The sequence below is a fragment of the Sander vitreus genome, unplaced genomic scaffold, assembly GCF_031162955.1.
Source record: "Sander vitreus isolate 19-12246 unplaced genomic scaffold, sanVit1 ctg154_0, whole genome shotgun sequence".
Lineage (NCBI taxonomy): Eukaryota > Metazoa > Chordata > Actinopteri > Perciformes > Percidae > Sander > Sander vitreus.
The window spans coordinates 354,950-375,000 of NW_027595402.1; the positions used below are offsets into that span (position 1 = coordinate 354,950).

A 20,051-nucleotide genomic window follows, 5' to 3' on the forward strand; every position below is an offset into this window, starting at 1 on the left:
TCTTTTCTGGGGATTAGGCTCAGGGAAGATGTGGGCTACCAGCCTATCGTCTTTGGTAGCTCGTAGTCAACAACATACATTTGGGATTTGAGGAAGTGAGAGAGGAAGTCAAAGCAAATGTTTTTTTTTTGACTTGACTGAGTATTAATTGGAACAGAACAAAAACTACACAACAACAGGCAATCACAAATGGTTCATAACTACAGTTAGCTACTAGAGCAACCCGTTCTCACTCCCAACTTGTAAAATACGGATGCTTGGTCTGTGGCTCTCAGCGTCAGATACGGACGCAAAAATCACCCTTTAGCGTCTGTATGGGATGCACCGGGCAGAGCAGCAGCTGTAATTTTATAACCCCACCCACGATCTTTTCCTAACCCTAACTGTCCCATTGTCGTGTGGGATGTCAGTTAAAGTGTAACTCTCGTCAAAATGCAACCTAGGGTCTTTTTCTGAATGTACCAAAGTCAAACTTTCGTTTAAAAGCATATTTAGGAGGGAAGTACCACTTTTAAGATGAACCGTATTCTCATTTTTGGTCAAATGTCCTTTTGGATGGGAGTGCTAGGGGCACTACTATGATCACATCAAAATAGCTATTTTTAAACCACTAAGAAGGCTCGACACAACATGAGACTTTGCTCCAAGTATCACCAGGGACTCTACACCTTAACGGAAGCGCTGACAACATTGTTTGTGTACAGAGTTTACTAAAAAAGGTTTTCAACAACTCACTGTAGCTGTTGGTTTTTGTGCTCGCTACCATCTTGTCAGTCAAAAATAGTCAATCTCTGAATGCAACGTAACAGGGAGGAGAGTAAAGATGGAAAGCTCCTAAAGCTTAGTTCCACATAAATGCACGGATTATTCATTGTTTTGTCGTTAGTGAAAAACAATACTGACCTTGTAGTTGAAAAAGGAGCCTCATATAGGAATGACATTTCTTCCTATGGAGTCCGTTCATTCGCATTCGGAGATCAGCATCTAAATATTACTCTAAAGGAGACTTTTTGCGTCGATAACAAACGCCAAAGGCACCTGACCAAGCGTCGCTTTTCGGCGCAATGGGAGTGAGAATGTGTTGACTAGAGACGTCGGCCGCATCTGATAAAAGGAGGATGAAGAATAAAAACGGAGGTCTGTAAAGGTCTCTGAATCTCGGAGCTCCTCTTTTGCTGGTCCGACAGAAAACCTGAGAAAGAGAGAAAGTGTTTAAAAAGTGAGAACCTGCAAAGGCCTGAAGTAGTTAACAGAAAGTAGTTAATATTGCTACGTAAACTTGTAGTTGGTCAGAAAGTTCATATTTTGTCTGCAAATCATGTCCCTGAAACAGAGTTTTTCTGTTTTGAGTACTTTTACGTTTGATACTTTAAGTTCTATGCTTAATTTTCCTAATAATACCGTTGTACTTCTACTTGAAGTAAAGGTACAGCTGCAAAGATTAATCAATTAGTTGTCAGGCTTTTCTCTTTTCTCTGCCCCTGTAAACGGTGTTGCCAACTCTTTTCCAATGAAAGTCGCTAGCACCAGCTCCAAAAGTCACTAAAAGTCGCTAGATGACGTCATACGCTCATTTGCATATTTGTGATGTCATTACGCAATCATTTGTATAAGGCTTAGTGGTTGTGTCAGCAAGTTAGATAGAAAGAAATAGAAATCTTTAGCCAAATAATCACAAATTCAATACAGGGATTTATTTAACCTTATAATTATTACTTAGGTAGCCGATCTTTCAAGTAAAAAACGAAATTCTACAAAGGGAAGGAAAAAGATCGATAAATAATTCTCAAAGAAGGCTGGCTTGCCCAGGGCCAGGCCAGCTCAGCAGCGTCTTTCTCCCGTCGCGTCCCGCTGTCTCTCCTTCCTACACCGGCCCCCGCACCCTGTCCCTTCTCCCCTTTCTACCTGCCTCCGCTGTACTGCTGTACATGAGGCGAGAGCAGAGAGGGAAGGGGCTGCTCCTCTGCTCCTCGTCACAGGACAGAAGACTGTTTTGGCGGCTAGAGGAGAGAAATACCTTGAATGCCCGCTGGACAATACTGCTGACTTTCTACAGAAAGTCGCCAGATTTGTCACTTGTCGCTTTTGTGAAAAAAGTCGCTAAGGGGGTCTGAAAAGTCGCAAAGTTGGCAACACTGTCTGTAAAGTTTAGGTGCAGCAACCCGAGCCGTTTTGGGCAGCAACCAAGCCAAGTAGATGTAAATAAAAGACTTTTCTCAGATATAATGGCTGTAGTTGGACTTCTTGTCTTTAAGCTTTTTGACTGTCTAGCTTTTCCAACGTTTTAGACACAGATATGGTGATAACGGTGCAAAGTGATGTGAAAAAGAGATGCAAAACTACCACAATGGGGCGCCAAATGACCACAGAGACCCAAAAAAAAGGAAAACAAAACTGATCAAACAGGTGTAGGTGTTTAAACAACGTCTTACCTGCAGATCTCATCGTGTGAAGGAGTTGGCGCTGGAGAGAGAATGGGGAACATTTTTCTTAGTTTCAGGTGTATTTTTTTGTAAATAACATAAGTAAATCGGTGCTTTCTTAGTCTCCCTCCCCAGACCTTCCTCCACAGAGAAGGGTCTGGCTATTATTATTATTATTATTATTATTATTATTATTATTATTATTATAATTAATTCTATTTCTTCTATTATACGTTATGTATATATTTTTTTCTCCTATGTCTACTTAATGTGTATTTGTGTCATGTTTCTTTTGAGCTGCTGTAGCACAGGAATTTCCCCAGTGTGGGATTAATAAAGTCTATCTTATCTTAGTCCACACAGCATTCAGGGATGGGAGAAAAACGTGCTCTGGTTTATTGGAATTTCTTTAAACCAATCACAATCGTCTTGGGTGGACGGAGCCACGGTGCCTCTGCAAAATAGTCTCAGGAAGGAGCTTGTTTTGGTGGAACGTGTGGACGTTCAAAAGTAGTTTTAGTCGTGCGACAGAAAACTCAGATTGGACAGATAGTCTAGCTAGCTGTCTGGATTTACCCTGCAGAGATCTGAGGAGCAGTTAGTCCTCAGAAATCCACCGGAGGTTAGAACGTAGGGCTGCACGATTATGGCCAAAATGATAATCACGATTATTTTGATCAATATATTGATCAAGATTAATTATCACGATTATTTGTGTTTATTATTATTTCACATAGGCTAATTATAACTGCTTTCACATCCATATTGTGCTACATTCCTCCTTTGTTGAAGGAAACTATGAAGGAGCCATTTCAGCTGTTGTGCGACCGCTTTCCAAACATGCGCGTTTGCAGTGAAAAGATACAGGCAACACAATTTTCTGTTCACGTTAACGGCGCATGTTAAAATCCGGTGCCAATAGGGCACCGGTATCTACCGGACGAAATAGCAACGCGGATTACGGTGCCACTTAAATGTCTGCGTTGCTCTGATGCTCCAAAACAGACGTTAGAGGCAACAGAAACATCGCTGCATGTCACGCTAGTAAACACTAACAACACGTTACACAGCAGCTAACGTTAGCCTACCGTTAGCTACAGTAAACACTAATAACACGTTACACAGCAGCTAACGTTAGCCTACCGTTAGCTACAGTAGTAGCTGGATTAAACACGGCTAAAATGCTGACAGCTAAACGGTGCAGTGTGACTGTATTTCACTGTTAGAGGATTACAACAGCGGGACGTACAACAGTCTGCCGCTAAAGCTATGAGCTAAAAGACTCAAACTAGCACTGGTCACTGCTGTTGTCTGAAAAACAACACAGACGGGACAAAATGATGCGTTTACTGGTAAACTGGTAAACATCGTGACGACTTATGACCGACTGCTATCTATTGACGTTACTCTGTCCTCTGTGACTGTCTACATCTAAACTAAGCTGCGCGGTGCAGGGAACAACTCTGATTGGTTCATGGAGGCACGTGATCAGAGAGCGGTTTACGGAGCGTTCTGTGAACCGAATGAAGCATTTTAAATATCGCTCGATCACGTGAATTTGATCGTGGGAAGCCAAAATCGTGATCGTGATTAAAATCTGATTAACTGTGCAGCCCTATTAGAAAGCCAACACAAAGAAAGAAGACGGTAACGGACAAAGAAAAGAAACGTCGTGGATATAGACTAGTGCTTTCTGGATGCGAAAAGGAAAGAGCTACTACAGACTGAATCTTTTTACCTCCTGGTTTCTCTTCTGGCTTCAGCAAACTTGTGTCTCAACAGGAAGGAGGCCACAGCTTCAGCCACCTACACATAACAACATATTCATATATCAGTTCAGGCAGCAGGAGTCTAAGAGATGATGCATCTTTTTAACTGTGGCCCATAAAACACAAAGTAAAAGTCCTGCAATTCAAAATCATACTTGAGTAAAAGTGTTAAAGTATCAGCATCAAAATATACTTAAAGTACCAAAAAGTAAAATGAATTTTTCAGACTTTTTTTATAGGGGTGCACCGATCCGATATTGACAAAATAGCTGGAAAATCAAGGGGGTAAGCTTGTCCTCGGACCGCGTAGCTCCTATGGCGCCATTTTGATGCTAACAAGCCATCACCTCCCGTTATCATCCCATTGACTCCCATTCATTTTGGCGCCACTTTGACAGAGAATACCTTTACATCTGAAGCGTTTAAAGACTATTTGTTCGTTGTTTATTTCTAAAGAAACACGACAATGTATAAAAGGCTCCATTACCTTCCTCACGTTATGGCTCCGTAGCAGACGTTTTTATAACAATAGGCTAACGATTGGGTCATAACCACGAGACTTCCTGTCTCATAGGAGGAGTTACCGTATAGTACAGGAGAAGCTCTCAGGCAGTTTGGACTTCCATCAGCTGTTTAAGTGTAATGACTAATGTTAACTATCATTTTAGTGATCAATAATGAGCCTGTGTCTATGTTATCTCCTTACATATACCTACGCTCTCCGTCTCTGCTAGATTGGGAATGATTGAGATTTCTCTTGGCACAGCTACCAGAAGACTTCCAACTTTCAGACAGGTTGCTCACGTCACATCTACGTCTTCAAGCTCAGTTGGAGGCTGCTCAGTAACGCTCAGCCATCACCGGGAAAGAGCTTCTAATGTCCTTCACTGGTCTCCGTCCAGAGACACGGGATCTGTTGGTCCATTATATATACTGTCTATGGGAAAAATGAACAGATCCACGGGCCGATCCCGTTTTTATTTATTTTTTTCCTCCGTCGCAGCACATCTTACGTCATTCGTCAGCAGCACGTGTGTCTCATGCTGGAAGAGTTGAGTTAACCGTTAAACAACATGGAGCGAGCCAAAGAGTCGGCTGTGTGGAGATATTTCACACTTGTCACGCCAACTAGTTCGTCGGCTGTTTGCAATGTCTGCAAAGTAAATGTTTCGAGGGGTGGTGGTACTACTGCAAAGTACAATACTAGATTTGAATGCACTATTGTTTTTTTTTTAATAACAAATAAGAATTAAATACATCACATCTAAATTTATGTTATTTTGTCTTAGTTAGGATACAGGTAATGTTTAGTTAGGAAAATCTGATGCCTTTAGTCTCTTCCACATGGTGGAAGGAAGGTATACGGTGGAAGGTATATAGTGTATTATTAATTCAGCAACGTATCGGATCGGTATCGGGTATCGACAGATACACAAAGCCCAGGCATCGGTATCGGGACTGAAAAAGTCGGATCGGTGCATCCCTAGTTTTTACGCTAGGCTACATAACGATGAACGTTAGTTGACGTTGGCTTCTCTGTGTTGCCAGATCTGGCAAGAGACAGAAACAGGTCTGGAACAAAGGGCGTAACTTTGGGTTCAACACTGGGGGGGGTTTAGATCTCCAACTATCTAGGGAGGAACCGGGACATGGGCATGACTGCATGGATTGGAAAAAGCTACAAAAACCTCGAAAGATTTGTGGAAAACAAAAACTTGAAAAGAACGACAACAATGTCGGAAAAAGCGACAAAAAACTGAAATAATTGTCCAAAAAAAAGGACCAAAAACTTCGGGGAAAAAAATCTAGAAAGGCGACAAAACGAAAAACCTCGAAAAAAGCCATTAAAACATAAAAAGAATTATAATAATAACTAATAATTAAAGCAGGGGACAAAACAGCAACAAAATAAGCATTGATTATAATTATTGATGTTGATGTTTATCACTTTAATGCTGCAGCTGGTAAAGGTGGAGCCCATTCTAACTACTTTACTGCTGGGTAGATTAATCTGTAATAATCAGGGTCTGACAGAATCTGCAACGAATTAAAAGAAATAAAAATATTTGTTAACACATCTCCACCCCGAGCAAAAAAATCAGCCCGCTACATTTCGCGTTTTTTAATTCTGGATCGTCGCTGAAAACTGTAAAAAGAAATCTGTAGATTCCATCTGTCTGATAACAATGCATCATAATGTATTAGTTGATCTGCACAGTAACTAAGTTATCTTGTAAATGATAAAGTATTATAAAGAGGGATGTAACGATGCATCGTCAATCGGATTAAAATGGATATAAATGTGTAAAGATTACAACTGGTGGGATCAAAACTGAATCGCGATGCAGTTTTTTAGAGCGTAACCTACTTTAGATTTTACTACATCATTACGTCTTCTTAGTTTATGTATTTGAAGAGTGTTGTATGTATGTATGTATATATATATATATATATATATATATAGTCATTTATCTGCAGCTCAATCCTGAGAAAATCGTATCGTCAACAACATCGTGAATAAAATCGTGTGTGAGTGTATCGTTACATCCCTAATGATAAATGTAGTAGAGCAAAAAGTACAATATTACCCTCTGAGATGTAGTGAAGTACAAATATAAAGAAGCAAAAATGTAAATACTCAAGTATAGTACAAGTATCTCAGGATTTTATTTAGTTACATTCCACCAGTGACTATGAACTAAGTAAGTAAAATGTTTTCTTACTTTGTCTGGTTTGTTTTCTTGCACCGCGTGTCCACAGGGTGGCAGCACCTGCATCATGAATTTACCTGGAGACAAACAGAGAGACAGGTACACACACACACACACACACACACACACACACACACACACACACACACACACACACACACACACACACTCTGTGAACTGTCTGTCTCACACTCACCCTCTTACACATATCTTTGACACTACACACACTTCTGGACTGTCACTTCCAGCGTGGTTGTTGACTGACAGGAGCAGGTGTCTCTCGAGAGGAGCTGCCGCCTCAAGGTGTGTGTGTGTGTGTGTGTGTGTGTGTGTGTGTGTGTGTGTGTGTGTGGCCTGAGAGACGTCTTTGCACCCTTCACCTTTTCCCTCACAGTTAGTGAAGAAGCACAGTGTGAAAAGAATGCCAAGTATTTCTAATATCACGGTGTTTCTCTACGTGGGGTATTTTGTTTTTTAAAGACTACATTTCCCATCAGCCCTTCTAACTTCTCCAACCAATTGGAGCTGACAGTTTTCTGTCTTCTGGTGCCAGAAAGTCTTTAAGCTGTGTTTTGTACTGAGGATTAGTGGGTTTTATTTAGATGCTATACATCAGTAAAACATCACGATGAAAAGATATGTTCTGTATTCAAACCCTTACTTAAAAGGTAACTTTGGGTTTTTTCAACCTATTTTCTTGTTTTTGTGTCTAAGTGACTGATTGACACAACAGTCTTTGACTTTGCTCCAGTATTAAGCGAGAGCGTTGCTGCCGGCAGCGGCGAAACAAGCTACAATGATAGTTATCGGGCAATTGTGCACCTTCAATTTCCGTCCACTAAAAGTGATGTTTTTGCCGCTGACAGGCTCAGATTATTATTCTAAGTTTCTGACAACATTATGGAAAGGATCCCTACAGAGATAGACCTTTCTCTTAAAGAGTAAGATCCTTTTTTTTAAACATAGAAACATCCCCTAAATTGCGTTCGCTAAACCCACCAGACTCCATGTAAATAAACAGCCATTTTATCATCGTAAAACACACTTCATTCAAAGTCGACAGAAACAAAATAAAACTTTCAAAAGCTGTTTTGATTCGTCTTTACACTTTTCTTAAAGTGCTCATATTATGCTTTTTGGCTTTTCCCTTTCCTTTATTGTGTTATATATCTGTTTTTGTGCATGTTATAGGTTTACAAAGTGAAAAAGCCCAAAGTCCCCCCCAAAGGGACTTACCATCTCCAACAGAAAACACTGTTCACAAACTGCTCCAAACAGCTCTGTTGTAGTCCAGCCTTTACTTCAGAGACAAACGTGGTCACTTTGTAACACACGTTATAATGCTCGCCTAGCTGCTAGCATGGCACACCCTCATACTCTGCTTCTGACTGGCTAGTAGTCCTTACCAAGGTACTGTCAGGGCACGCCCTCATACTCTGCTTCTGACTGGCTAGTAGTCCTTACCTAGGTACTGTCAGGACACGCCCTCATACTCTGCTTCTGACTGGCTAGTAGTCCTTACCTAGGTACTGTCAGGGCACGCCCTCATACTCTGCTTCTGACTGGCTAGTAGTCCTTACCTAGCTACTGTCAGGGCACGCCCATCATACTCTGCTTCTGACTGGCTAGAAGTCCTTACCTAGGTACTGTCAGGGCACGCCCTCATACTCTGCTTCTGACTGGCTAGTAGTCCTTACCTAGCTACTGTCAGGGCACGCCCTCATACTCTGCTTCTGACTGGCTAGTAGTCCTTACCTAGCTACTGTCAGGGCACGCCCTCATACTCTGCTTCTGACTGGCTAGTAGTCCTTACCTAGGTACTGTCAGGGCACGCCCTCATACTCTGCTTCTGACTGGCTAGTAGTCCTTACCTAGCTACTGTCAGGGCACGCCCTCATACTCTGCTTCTGACTGGCTAGTAGTCCTTACCTAGGTACTGTCAGGACACGCCCTCATACTCTGCTTCTGACTGGCTAGTAGTCCTTACCTAGCTACTGTCAGGGCACGCCCTCATACTCTGCTTCTGACTGGCTAGTAGTCCTTACCTAGGTACTGTCAGGGACACGCCCTCATACTCTGCTTCTGACTGGCTAGTAGTCCTTACCTAGCTACTGTCAGGGCACGCCCTCATACTCTGCTTCTGACTGGCTAGTAGTCCTTACCTAGGTACTGTCAGGACACGCCCTCATACTCTGCTTCTGACTGGCTAGTAGTCCTTACCTAGGTACTGTCAGGACACGCCCTCATACTCTGCTTCTGACTGGCTAGTAGTCCTTACCTAGGTACTGTCAGGACACGCCCTCATACTCTGCTTCTGACTGGCTAGTAGTCCTTACCTAGGTACTGTCAGGACACGCCCTCATACTCTGCTTCTGACTGGCTAGTAGTCCTTACCTAGGTACTGCGCATGTGCGACTCCCAACAAAGATGGAACAGAAGTGAGATGCCTCACTCTGTAGCTAAAACAGAGAGCTCAACACACAGGGTGAAAAGAGGTGCAGTGCAACAAATATATGGCACTTTAAAATCACTCCCCTGGTTTGGTTGAAATAAACCCTTAATTCACCCATTTACGTGTGAAAATATGTTGGCTCTACACACGCTAAAAGTATTGTTTATTTTACATGGAGTCTGGTGGATTTAGTGATCGCGATCTCGGAGCTGTTTCTGGTTAAACAAAAAGGATCTTACTCTTTAATAGAAAGGTCTATCTCTGTAGGGATCCTTCCCATAATGTTAGTCAGACACTTAGAATAATAATCTGTCCGTATTTTACGCGATGGGAGTGAGAATGTGTTGGTCGAGTCAGTGTCTCACCTTGCATCTGGCCGATAGTCAGATCTCTGTCCAGCCGGTCGATTCCTGGAAACAGAAACTGAAATGTTAAAAAAAATTACTTATTGTTGATATAAAAAATCTTTTCAAGGGGATATTTTACGCCAGCTCCATACAGAAGCGTAGTACTTTTTCTCCAAACACACATGTATAAACGTCATCTTGAGAAAAGCTCTTCACCGATATGATCTGTAGATGTTTGTAATGTTTTTGTCAAATCATTTATTTCTCCACATGATTTATGTATGCAAGACTGGAAGATGTCTGTTCACGGATCAACGTTAGTAGTAAGTAAGTAAGTATTTTTTTTTCACTTGTCCGGTCGGGGCAAGGTTGCCCAAAGTCAGTTTTTCAGGCCAATATACAAATAGTTTTTTGTGTGAAAAAAACGTTGAAAGCTTCGAAAACAAACGTCAAAAATAGGAGGGGAAAAAACATCGAAAAAATATGTCAAAAGTGTCCAAAGGTGCAGGAAAAAGGGTTGAAAAAAATGTCAACCCGTCAAGAAACGTAAACAAAAGCGTCCAAAAAATTTCAAACAAAAGTGAAGAACCTTGAAAGCGCCAAAAAAACGTCGAAAAAAAGAACACCAGCAAATCTGACAGGAATATTGGATTGTATGAGTTCGACAATCGACTAGTGTGGACTTGACCGGAAAACAGGAAATAAACAGAGCTATGTGCTGGCTGGATTAACACAACGTTTATGCCTTTCTGTCACATCTACTGCAGCCAGATTCACTGTGTTCACTCAGAAGGAATCACTGCACGTGGGTAGCACTTGTAATGACATTTCGAGCATGTTTAGAGGCTTAAAAACACGTTTAAAACGTGCCCTGTTTAAGCCTGTTGGGTGCTAACGCTAGCAGGGGGATAACACGTTTTTTTTGCTACTGCCAGCACTCCAAATTTCCAAACAACGGAGCTACGTGTTGAAATTGACCGGAATGCTCCTTTAATGTTAAACCCTGCCAATACCGGCGTCTTTGCAGAAATAAAATAAAATAAAACTAACTAAAGTAACTATAGAGGTTTTGAAATACCTACCGGCCAATAGCAGGAGTTTGGGCAGGTTGCAAGCCAGGAAGAGGTTGGAGGTTCCTCTAAACCATCCGTCCCAATACTTCTCTGACTTTGACAGGTCGATACGCCACATGTACACACTCTTAAACATAGACACACACCATGGTTCATTAATTATCTTTGTAATAAAACAGACAGACATTCAAGTGCATTTGAGATACAGGAAATGAAAGAATTTGAACAAATCAAGTTATACTGTCTGCCTGAGTTAGGTTTATAGACTGTAAATAATGCTGCTTTGAAGCCTCGAGTTTGGCAATTTGGCCGTCATCTTGGTTTTTTGAATGTGACGATGTTTGACGAGAGAGGGTGGAGCTGGAGAGGATGACTCAGCTAAACCAGAGAGGGTGGAGCTGGAGAGGATGACTCAGCTAAACCAGAGAGGGTGGAGCTGGAGAGGATGACTCAGCTAAACCAGAGAGGGTGGAGCTGGAGAGGATGACTCAGCTAAACCAGTGTTGTTTATGGTTTCATGGCGCTAAACGCCAGAGGTGGGGGACTAGAGTCGCACGACTTGACTCGAGTCTGACTCGAGTCACCAGTTTGAGGACTTGCTTGACTAAGATTGATAAATGACTCGACTTGACTTTGACTTGAGACAGATGACTTAAAAAGACTTGACTTTTTATTAGTGTAATATCCAGGCCTTATTCTTTTTTTAAGGTATTGAGAAGTTATGTTTTGTTTTTGGAACATCTTTGTGCTATATGCGCCACCCTGCCAAGTTGATAGGCAACCTTCCACAACGAGGCAAACCAGCAGAGGCAAACGTAGGATATGAGGAGTTTGTAGTCGATGTTCATTGTAAAAAAAGAACAGCGGTGTGCAAGGATTGCAACCTAAAATTTACAAACACGACAACCACAACATCCAACCTCATCCGTCGTTTCAAGCAACACAAACAAAGGTAGCTACGTGAATGTGTCTTTTAGCTAACGTAGGCGGCGATTTTTTGCATGACTTGACTTGTGACTTGCTTGACTTATAGCAGGGACTCGACTTGACTTGGTTGATTCTCTCCACAGTGACTTCAGACTTGCTTGCGACTTAAAGGTTAATACTTGAGACCTGCTTGCGACTTGCACATGTGTGACTTACTCCCACCTCTGCTAAACGCTAAAGAGGGAAAGTTGCCGATTTTCACCCCCTGAGGTGAGTCATCCAGCGGAGATTTACTGGCAGTGTAAACAACTTTTTGACTCCCCGGACAAGTTGGCAGGTAGATGTAAAAATCCACTGGCCAAGCATCTTTTTAACGGTCAAAATATTAAATTGTGGTGTTGTTTTGTTTTTAATCATACATCACCAAACGTTCTGTTTGTGGTTGTGAGTCCGGCTGGTTCATCTTCTGTTTTCATCGTGCTTTCTTTTGGAAGACTGGCGGAATCCTGCCAAAAAATGGCCACATACTGGCTAATTAATTAGCCTGAGGTAAACGCTAGCTATCAGTAAACAAAAGTGACTTGGTGGCTAGTGTCTGGTGTGTGCGGGTGTATTTCCATCAGTGTGTGTTTGTGTGTTTTGTGCGTGCTCCAACGTGGCGACGGCAGAGGAACAGACGAAAGTAGCTGCAGTTTCACCAAAATAAAGACAGAATTTTGGTTCAAACATAAACTCGCCATGGCCGGGCAGATTTACTCACCAAACAGAAAATGTACCCACATTTGGCGCATGGCTGCATGTACGGCAGTACAGAAAATCTAATAAGTTACCGCTAGCTGGCGTGTTTGGCAGAACGCTGAACAACAAGACATTTTCAGGCGACAAAAATGTTCCGGTTAACTTTGATGAAGTGAAATCACACAGTGAGAGAGTCAAAGTTTAAGATGAAAACATCAACACCCCAAAACAGGTTCAGGTCTATTGTAAAGCTATAGTGCGTTGTTTCTGTTGCCCCCATGAGGAATTCTAAGTAATGACAACAAAACTATCGGCGCGTCCACATTGCTAGTAGCCAAGGAGGACACAGAGGATTTAAAAAACCATGATGGACTCTTCAGAAGAGGTCATTATCTTCACTCGAGTTTCTGCGCGGGAAAGTCACCGGACGCCACAATCTTCTGAACATAGTCATACTGAGAAACACAGAGAGAGTTGTGTGGAGCTGATAGTCGTAATTAGCTTTGTAGCAGCTCATTTGGCAACGGCTTGAATGTAACGGACATTTGTTAATATCAAAAAGTTACGCACTTAAGCTGTCCGCAGTGCCATGGTTAGCAACATATGAATTGCATATGTTTTACGTTGCATTTTAGTTTGTTGCATTTTTACTTTGAATTACTTATTGTATTACTTTACCATCAGTTGTTCCTTGCTGTTGTTTTTGCCTTCGCTGAGGCTCACCTCTGAGGCGGCGTTTTCTTTGTCGTTGACGTATTTCTGATCGTAGAACTCTTCGTTACTCTCGACGACCACGTCGGTCACCGGGCTGGCCACCTCCACCTCACATCTAATAAAACAAGAAGTTAGTGGAGAGAGGAAATGATCAAAGCAAGTCTGGGTGAGTTTAGTTTGCCAAAGTCACGTTTGGTTCTGATGTAAGTCGATAATCTGTTTCCCCTCTTTACATCTAAGAATACAGAACCTAATGTGTAACATAAAATACCGTAAACTGTGGCACGGTCTGCTGTGGACTTGTTTTAGTCCCGCAAGCAGTTTCAGGAAAGGGGCTGCGTGTCCATGACAATGCACAGAACATCAACACCGGTACAAGCCTACAGCTGTCCGTGGACACGGAGTGCGGAAAGTGTGTCAGAGCCTCCCGGACGGGTGAACTGTGACTCCATTTCCTGCTTGCAACAGTTAATGATTGGTTAACATTTGATTTCATTGTGCTTTCTTTTGGAAGGCTGGCTGCCAAAAATCTGGCTGGCTGCCAAAAATCTAGCCTGGTTCATTCAAAGCTCATTTCCAAATGGGCGTCACCAACGGACGCCGCTCCAATGCCTCTGGCCGCAATTGGACAGTCCTTCAACCAATCAGACCAACGGTCCGGGTGACGTAGCAGCGACAGCGGCATCAACGGGTTGCTGCGCTTTGGTGGCCGTCGTGTTGAATGTAAACAAAAAGCTGCTCGCCGTCGCTGCACTATCGTCATCGTGTAAAGCCCGCCTCAACGGTTGTGATTGGTGCCTCGATTTGGAAAAATTGGAAATGGGCTTGAATGGGCTCTCGGCCAGACGGACTTGCAGAGCAAATCTCAAATTTGCTGGAAGTTCGTCAGGGTTTTCCCAGGCTACCAAAAATCGGGACTTACTAGCTAATTAATTAGTCTGAAGTTAACGCTAGCTATCAGTAAACAGAAGTGACATGATGGCTGGCGTTCCGGTGTGTGTGATGGTGTTTGTGTGTCGGCCCGCCCCCACGAAGCTCCGACATGCAGACAGCAGAGGAACAGAAGAAAGTAGCTGCAGCTTCACCAAAATGAAGACATCTGAGATTTACTCGCCAAACGGAAAATGTACCTGCATTTGGCGACTGGTGAGTGTTTATTTCGGACTCTGTTTACCCACCCATGGATTGTTTTCCCCTCCAGCTTGTATTTGAGACAAAATACGTTACAGTTTCAACAAAATGTAATCAATCAGAGCCAGCCTACCTTTTGATCTGACCAACCATTGAGACTCGGGCAGCTTCCAGGTTCCTTATTTGCCCGCTCTTGACGCTGAAAGGATAAAGAAAAAGACTTGTTGGTGGTCCAGTTTGGAGCTGCGCTTTGTGAGTGCAGCCAGTTGTTGAAGGCTCTGTAGTCTCACGTAGCCAGCTCTATCTCCACAGCGCTGTGGAGTAAGGTCTGGCTACACCACAGATGCATTCTGGGATAAGAGAAAGAAAAAACACGCTCCGGACGCAGCAAAATAGGGCAGGAACTTGTTTATGTGGAACATTTGCACCCCGCAAAAGACAATGCCACATACAATATTAAATGAAGTTAACTGTTGACATAATACAGTAACGTGAGCTATTTAAATTAGCTGATACATGGTTACACCTCATTGGCTCTTACCAGTGTATCTCCGTGGGTGCTTCGTCCACAGCTATCCCACCAATCAGTCCCAAAACGTCCCAGTAAGAGAGGAAATGCCCTCAACATATTCTTTGTAAATCTTCACAATCATTCCCAGAAAGAACCAAGCAGACCTGCCTTGTTGCACCATCCACATTTTCTTCAAAACGTGATATTTTTAGTGTGTAGCTTGATGGCTCAAAGTTTGAAGAGTACAGAGTTTGAGAATGGCAACACACAGAGCTTATACTTTTGCGGGGTGCAAATGTTCCCCCAAAACAAGTTCCTTCCTGAGACTATTTTGCAGAGCCACCATTGCTGCGTCCGGAGCTTAGCGCCGCCCAGGACGATTGTGATTGGTTTAAAGAAATGCAAACTACCCAGTGTTTTTTTGTGGTGTAGCCAGACCTTACTCCACAGCGCTGTGGAGATAGAGCTGGCAGACTACATTGGGCCTTAAATGCTCACCTCCACTCTATAGCGTGGTCCATGGACTTGAAGGACTTTGGTCTTCCCTTTAGGAAGTTCTGTATGCTGTGGAGTGCCTCTGTTGCACTGCCTTCAGTAGAAAAAAGAAGACCAGTGAAGTAGATATTTGTAAACATAAAAAGATAGCAATTAAAAAAACAATGAAAACCCGTTCTCACCTTCCACGACGTCTATAGCCACCAGGCCCACAGTGGTCGGTAGCAGCATGTTGCTGGCTGTATGCACTGCGATCGCCCCACCAACACCGTGGCCAATCAGGACGATGGGGGGAGGAGTTTCACTGTAGCAGGCTCCAATCACATTGGCTATATCGCTGAGAGGGGCGAAGGAAACAGTGGTAGAAGCAGAGAGTCACTCAAGAACTACCCTCTTTAGTTTGCAGGGCGAAGAGCTCAACAATGACCGCCCACTTTTTGAACGGCTCTGGTTCCGGCAGTAATTTTCCCCGTTCAATATCTCCGTTGACGTATTATTAAATGCTGATATACAGAGTTTTAAACCTAGAACCATGAGATAAATCTGGCCCATGAAAACATTTGATTTGGCGCAAAAGGACATAAAACTGCAAAGAAGGCAAAGATATAAGACTTCGCACAGAAACTATCAACTATCATAGATTTCAGTGGTAGCAGCTAGTGGGTTTCGTGTGTTTGCGGTAAACTTTTCAATGGTAACAGCGACCTCCTCCAATCAGAGACATTGCCTTCATGATTAGAGTTGTAGGTAGTGTAGTATCCATGACATTGCGAATATAATGTGTTTTTCTTAAAAGCAAGGTTGATTTCATGGTGCCATGTCATTTCTCCATTGACCTCTCAATAACTCGAAAAATTCCCTTTGGTCCTACAACCCACTAGTCCGATGTACACCAGCGATATTACAAATCCCTCTATGGCCACGCCAAGACCCGCCTTTCAATAGCATTTATTGGCCAGGCATCCATGCTTACGCAAGGTAATGTAACCCCATTTGTACAGGTCCTATCCCCTGACCAATCGGCTATCCTAACCAATCGAGCTGCTTCGTAGGGCGGCTCTTGGCGTGGCCATAGTGGGATTCGTAATTTCACCACCAGCGGGACGTTGGACTAGTGGGCTGTAGGACCAAAGGGAATTTTTCGGGTTATTGAGAGGTCGGAGAAATGGGCAGTCCCCGATTTCATACGGACTTCTAGCGTCTACAGAAGTAGAAACTTTCGTTTCACAACCTCGGAGCTTGTAGTCAGTCTGCCTCGGATGGTTTTCACACAGAGCGTATCATCTAAATCCTTATAGAGAAAATTAATGGGAATTTTACTTTCAAAACCACACTCTTGAGCTCAATTGTTGTTAATTTGAGGTACAAGGATTCATGGAAGGTGGAAGTTTGTGTTTGTGTTTCGCGTGCTGTTACCTGGACATGGTTTGAGTGGAGAAGTCGTCTGATTGGCGGACCAGGGTATCACCTTAAAAGAGATTAAAAAAAATAAAAAATCCTCATAATGACGTGACTCAAAGTGCTCTACACTAAAACCAGACATGGAGACTGATGAAGGGCCCTATTTTAAACAATCTAAGTGTACGGCGTGAAGCGCCTGGCGCAGGTACGTTTAGGGCATGTCCAAATCCACTTTTGCTAGTTTGACGGCGGAAAAAACGTTTCCGTGCGCCGGGCACATGGTTCAAAAGGGTTGTACTTAGTGTCTTCATTAATTCATAGGTGTGTTTTGGGCGTAACGTGCAATAAACCAATCAGAGTGTCAGCTCCCATTCCCTTTAAAAGCCAGGCACGTTTGTACCTTGGCGCATTGCTATTATAATGGCAGATTTGCTCCGTGTTCTGCATGTGTGTAGATGGGTGCAGGTGCATTTGCTATTTAAACGATGTGGGCGCTGGACGGGAAATTGACAACTGTGTCGGTCTTAAACTAGCAAAGACACTTGAGTCAGGCTTTGTGCTGCGCCGGGTGCAAGATAGGGCCCAAAATGTATTTAATGTTTAAGCAGGTAGACCTTCCTCATCTATTTTGTGGCAGAGAAGCTTGGTCCACGGTAAGCTTGTTTTGCGACAGTAATAGTCTTCATTGACACATGAACACAGTGCGCTGTAAATAGTTATATGGATAAAACGAAGCTTTAATACAAAGAATTTGCATCTATGATTGTTATTAATCCAGTTTCTCAAGGAATCGTTTCAGACCGAGTCAAAAAAACAAGAATGCAAGTCTATTTTACCAATCACTGCTGTCGTCCAAATGGATTAATCCATTTCAGAACCACTGACACCAACACAACTTGTATGTTGTTGCATCTATATTTCTCCCAAAGTTGTCTAAATGACCAAAAACATTTATTTTCTCAATGAGGGTTTTTCACACCTGCCTCATTTACTTTGGTTGAATCGCACTAGAGTTGGCTTTCCCCCTTTGGTGCAGTTCGTTTGGGCAGCTGTGAATCCATCAATCGCACTCGGATGCACTCCAAAAGTGAACAAAACATGCGCAATGTCTGATTATTTATGTGAAATGAGCTGGTTTGACCTAGCCTGACATGGTCATACTCAGATTCTAGTCAGAATATGAGTCTGATACCGCTCCATTGGGCTGTGATTATGGGGCGTGTTTCAACCGAACCAGGAAAGAAAAGGCCTCTGCACTCAATTGGATAGACCTACAACCAATCAGAGCCACGGATAGACCTACCACCAATCAGAGCCACGGATAGACCTACCACCAATCAGAGCCACGGATAGACCTACCACCAATCAGAGCAACGGAGACAGACGTCACAGAAGCTGCAAGTCAAAGGCAGGCTTCGACAGAGCAAAGGCAGTGGCGGCAGTTTCCGTGTCGTGCGGACGGGTGTGGCAACGTGTATACATACGTGATCGCTGTTCTCTGTTCCTCTTTTAAAATGAATGTGCTGTCGATATCTTCTATAACAGACGCGATGGCAGCCATCTTTGTTGTAAACTAATTCAACCCAAGCGCTCTTTGGTGACGTGGTTGATTACGTTACTGTTGGTCATCTGTCCATCATCGTATAAAGCCCGCCCTGACAATCTGATTGGTCCGAACAGCTCTGGTTGGAGCGTAGTTGCTCCACAACGGTCCAAGTCCTGACCCAACTTCCCGACCTCAAAATGTTGTGGGCGGGGCTAAGTTCGGCTGGCATCCAATGAGCTGGTTTGACCATGGAGATGCAGGAAATATGCACTAGTCCACAACACAGGACCTTCTTCCTGTGTTTACTTTCTTGCTCCCGCCCCCCAGACACATCTGACCAATAAGCAGAGTGAACGTTCTTGCGTTTATAGTGACGTATCTTTGGTAAGCTTGGATTTTTCTCCATGTGAAACGAAACCGAACCGAAGGGTAAATTGCTCCCAAGTTTACAAACTCATGAATTCAAACCAGAGCAAACAAACTATGGGTGTTGAAAAAAACTCCCTAAAATTCTTTACCGTGACCCCTGAGGTCCATGGCGAGTACCCTGCAAGTCACTCTGCTGGCGATGGCTGTCTGCAACACAGAAAAACACAGACATCAGGACGTAGCGCCATCAATCGATCAAACACAGACATCAGGACGTAGCGCCATCAATCGATCGATCGGTCGGCTGACTGGAGTGATACTCACGGTGAAGACGGCCCAGGACAGAGCCGAGTGTCCTCCACCGTGGAGCAGAACCAGCAGCGGTCCGTCGTTTCCCGCTTTATAAATCCTGAAGACGTCTCTGCTGTCGGCCGGCCCCACGCTCACATCCTCCATCTGGTCAAAATATTCCCGCCAGGACACCGGCGAGTAGTCCAGCTTACAGCCAACCTCACTGGTCGACATGTAGACAGAACACACAACGTATACATTTAGCAAGAATACACATTCTGCTTACCCAGTTCCAGTTCGTAGGAGAGCTTAATAATATAATCTTTTTCCAGTTCATATTCGGGCTGCCAATCGATTAACACTCGTGTTGTCTTTCTGTCGGCCATGAACTTGTTCTCCTTCCAGGTAAAAATTTTAATGTTTTTTGCCGCTTTTTCAGATGTTTTGATTTTAAATTCATGGTCAATAAGAATAATTTAAATGACATTATACCTCATTTTTTAGTTTAAAAAAAGCAGAAATTATGAATTATTTTGACTAATAGTTAACATCAGAGGATGTTGATTCAATCACAGTTTATGTCAAAGTTTAGTCAGCAGAGAATATACGAATTCATAGGCGTAATTTACGAGGGGGGGATGGGGGGGGGATTACGACCCGCCCAATAATCAAAACGGGCCAGTACCCCCCCCCCCGAATATCTTACCATATTGATAAGTGAAAAATATATAAACTGTTTTAAAACATGATAAGGGGTTGGCTTTCTCGATTACATTTTTTCTTTGGGAGGATGGCCGGCAGAATATTACGTCATTCTGACGTCACGTTGGCGCGTGCCACCTTGGATGCGGCTAGTATAATTCACGTTTTACTCTGCATTTCCGTCTTTTATACTACTCTCCACCGTTGTCTGTCTTAATACTACGTCATTTGCGTCAGACGGTATCTGACGCCGAGAGCCTCTGCCCAAGCGTCCGTATTTAACAAGTTGGGAGTGAGAATGGCTTGTTTTTTAGATATGCCCAAACATCGCAACTACAACCTTTTCAAGAAGGTGTTTGAAGGAATAAAAGCGGGAGACAACAAATCCGCCACCGCTGGAAAACTTTCAAAAACTCCTAGTTTGCACGGTTGCAAGTAAACGGGAACATTA

The 20,051-nt window shown here is 43.1% G+C and overlaps 1 protein-coding gene across 1 annotated transcript in view; it reads right to left on the reverse strand.

Moving 5' to 3' along the window:
- Positions 1-1,864: 1,864 nt before the first annotated feature.
- Positions 1,865-20,051, reverse strand: part of LOC144513207 (protein phosphatase methylesterase 1-like) — a 19,871-nt gene continuing 1,684 nt past the window's right edge. Inside the window, exons 2-13 of the mRNA XM_078244202.1 lie at positions 18,932-19,121; positions 18,757-18,814; positions 16,708-16,759; positions 15,474-15,628; positions 15,295-15,385; positions 14,419-14,484; positions 13,164-13,269; positions 10,785-10,902; positions 9,721-9,765; positions 6,916-6,980; positions 4,162-4,229; positions 1,865-2,000 (exon numbers count right to left, since the gene is read on the reverse strand). Coding sequence (XP_078100328.1) covers positions 1,865-2,000; positions 4,162-4,229; positions 6,916-6,980; positions 9,721-9,765; positions 10,785-10,902; positions 13,164-13,269; positions 14,419-14,484; positions 15,295-15,385; positions 15,474-15,628; positions 16,708-16,759; positions 18,757-18,814; positions 18,932-19,121 — 1,150 coding nt within the window. The remainder of the gene's footprint in view (positions 2,001-4,161; positions 4,230-6,915; positions 6,981-9,720; positions 9,766-10,784; positions 10,903-13,163; positions 13,270-14,418; positions 14,485-15,294; positions 15,386-15,473; positions 15,629-16,707; positions 16,760-18,756; positions 18,815-18,931; positions 19,122-20,051) is intronic.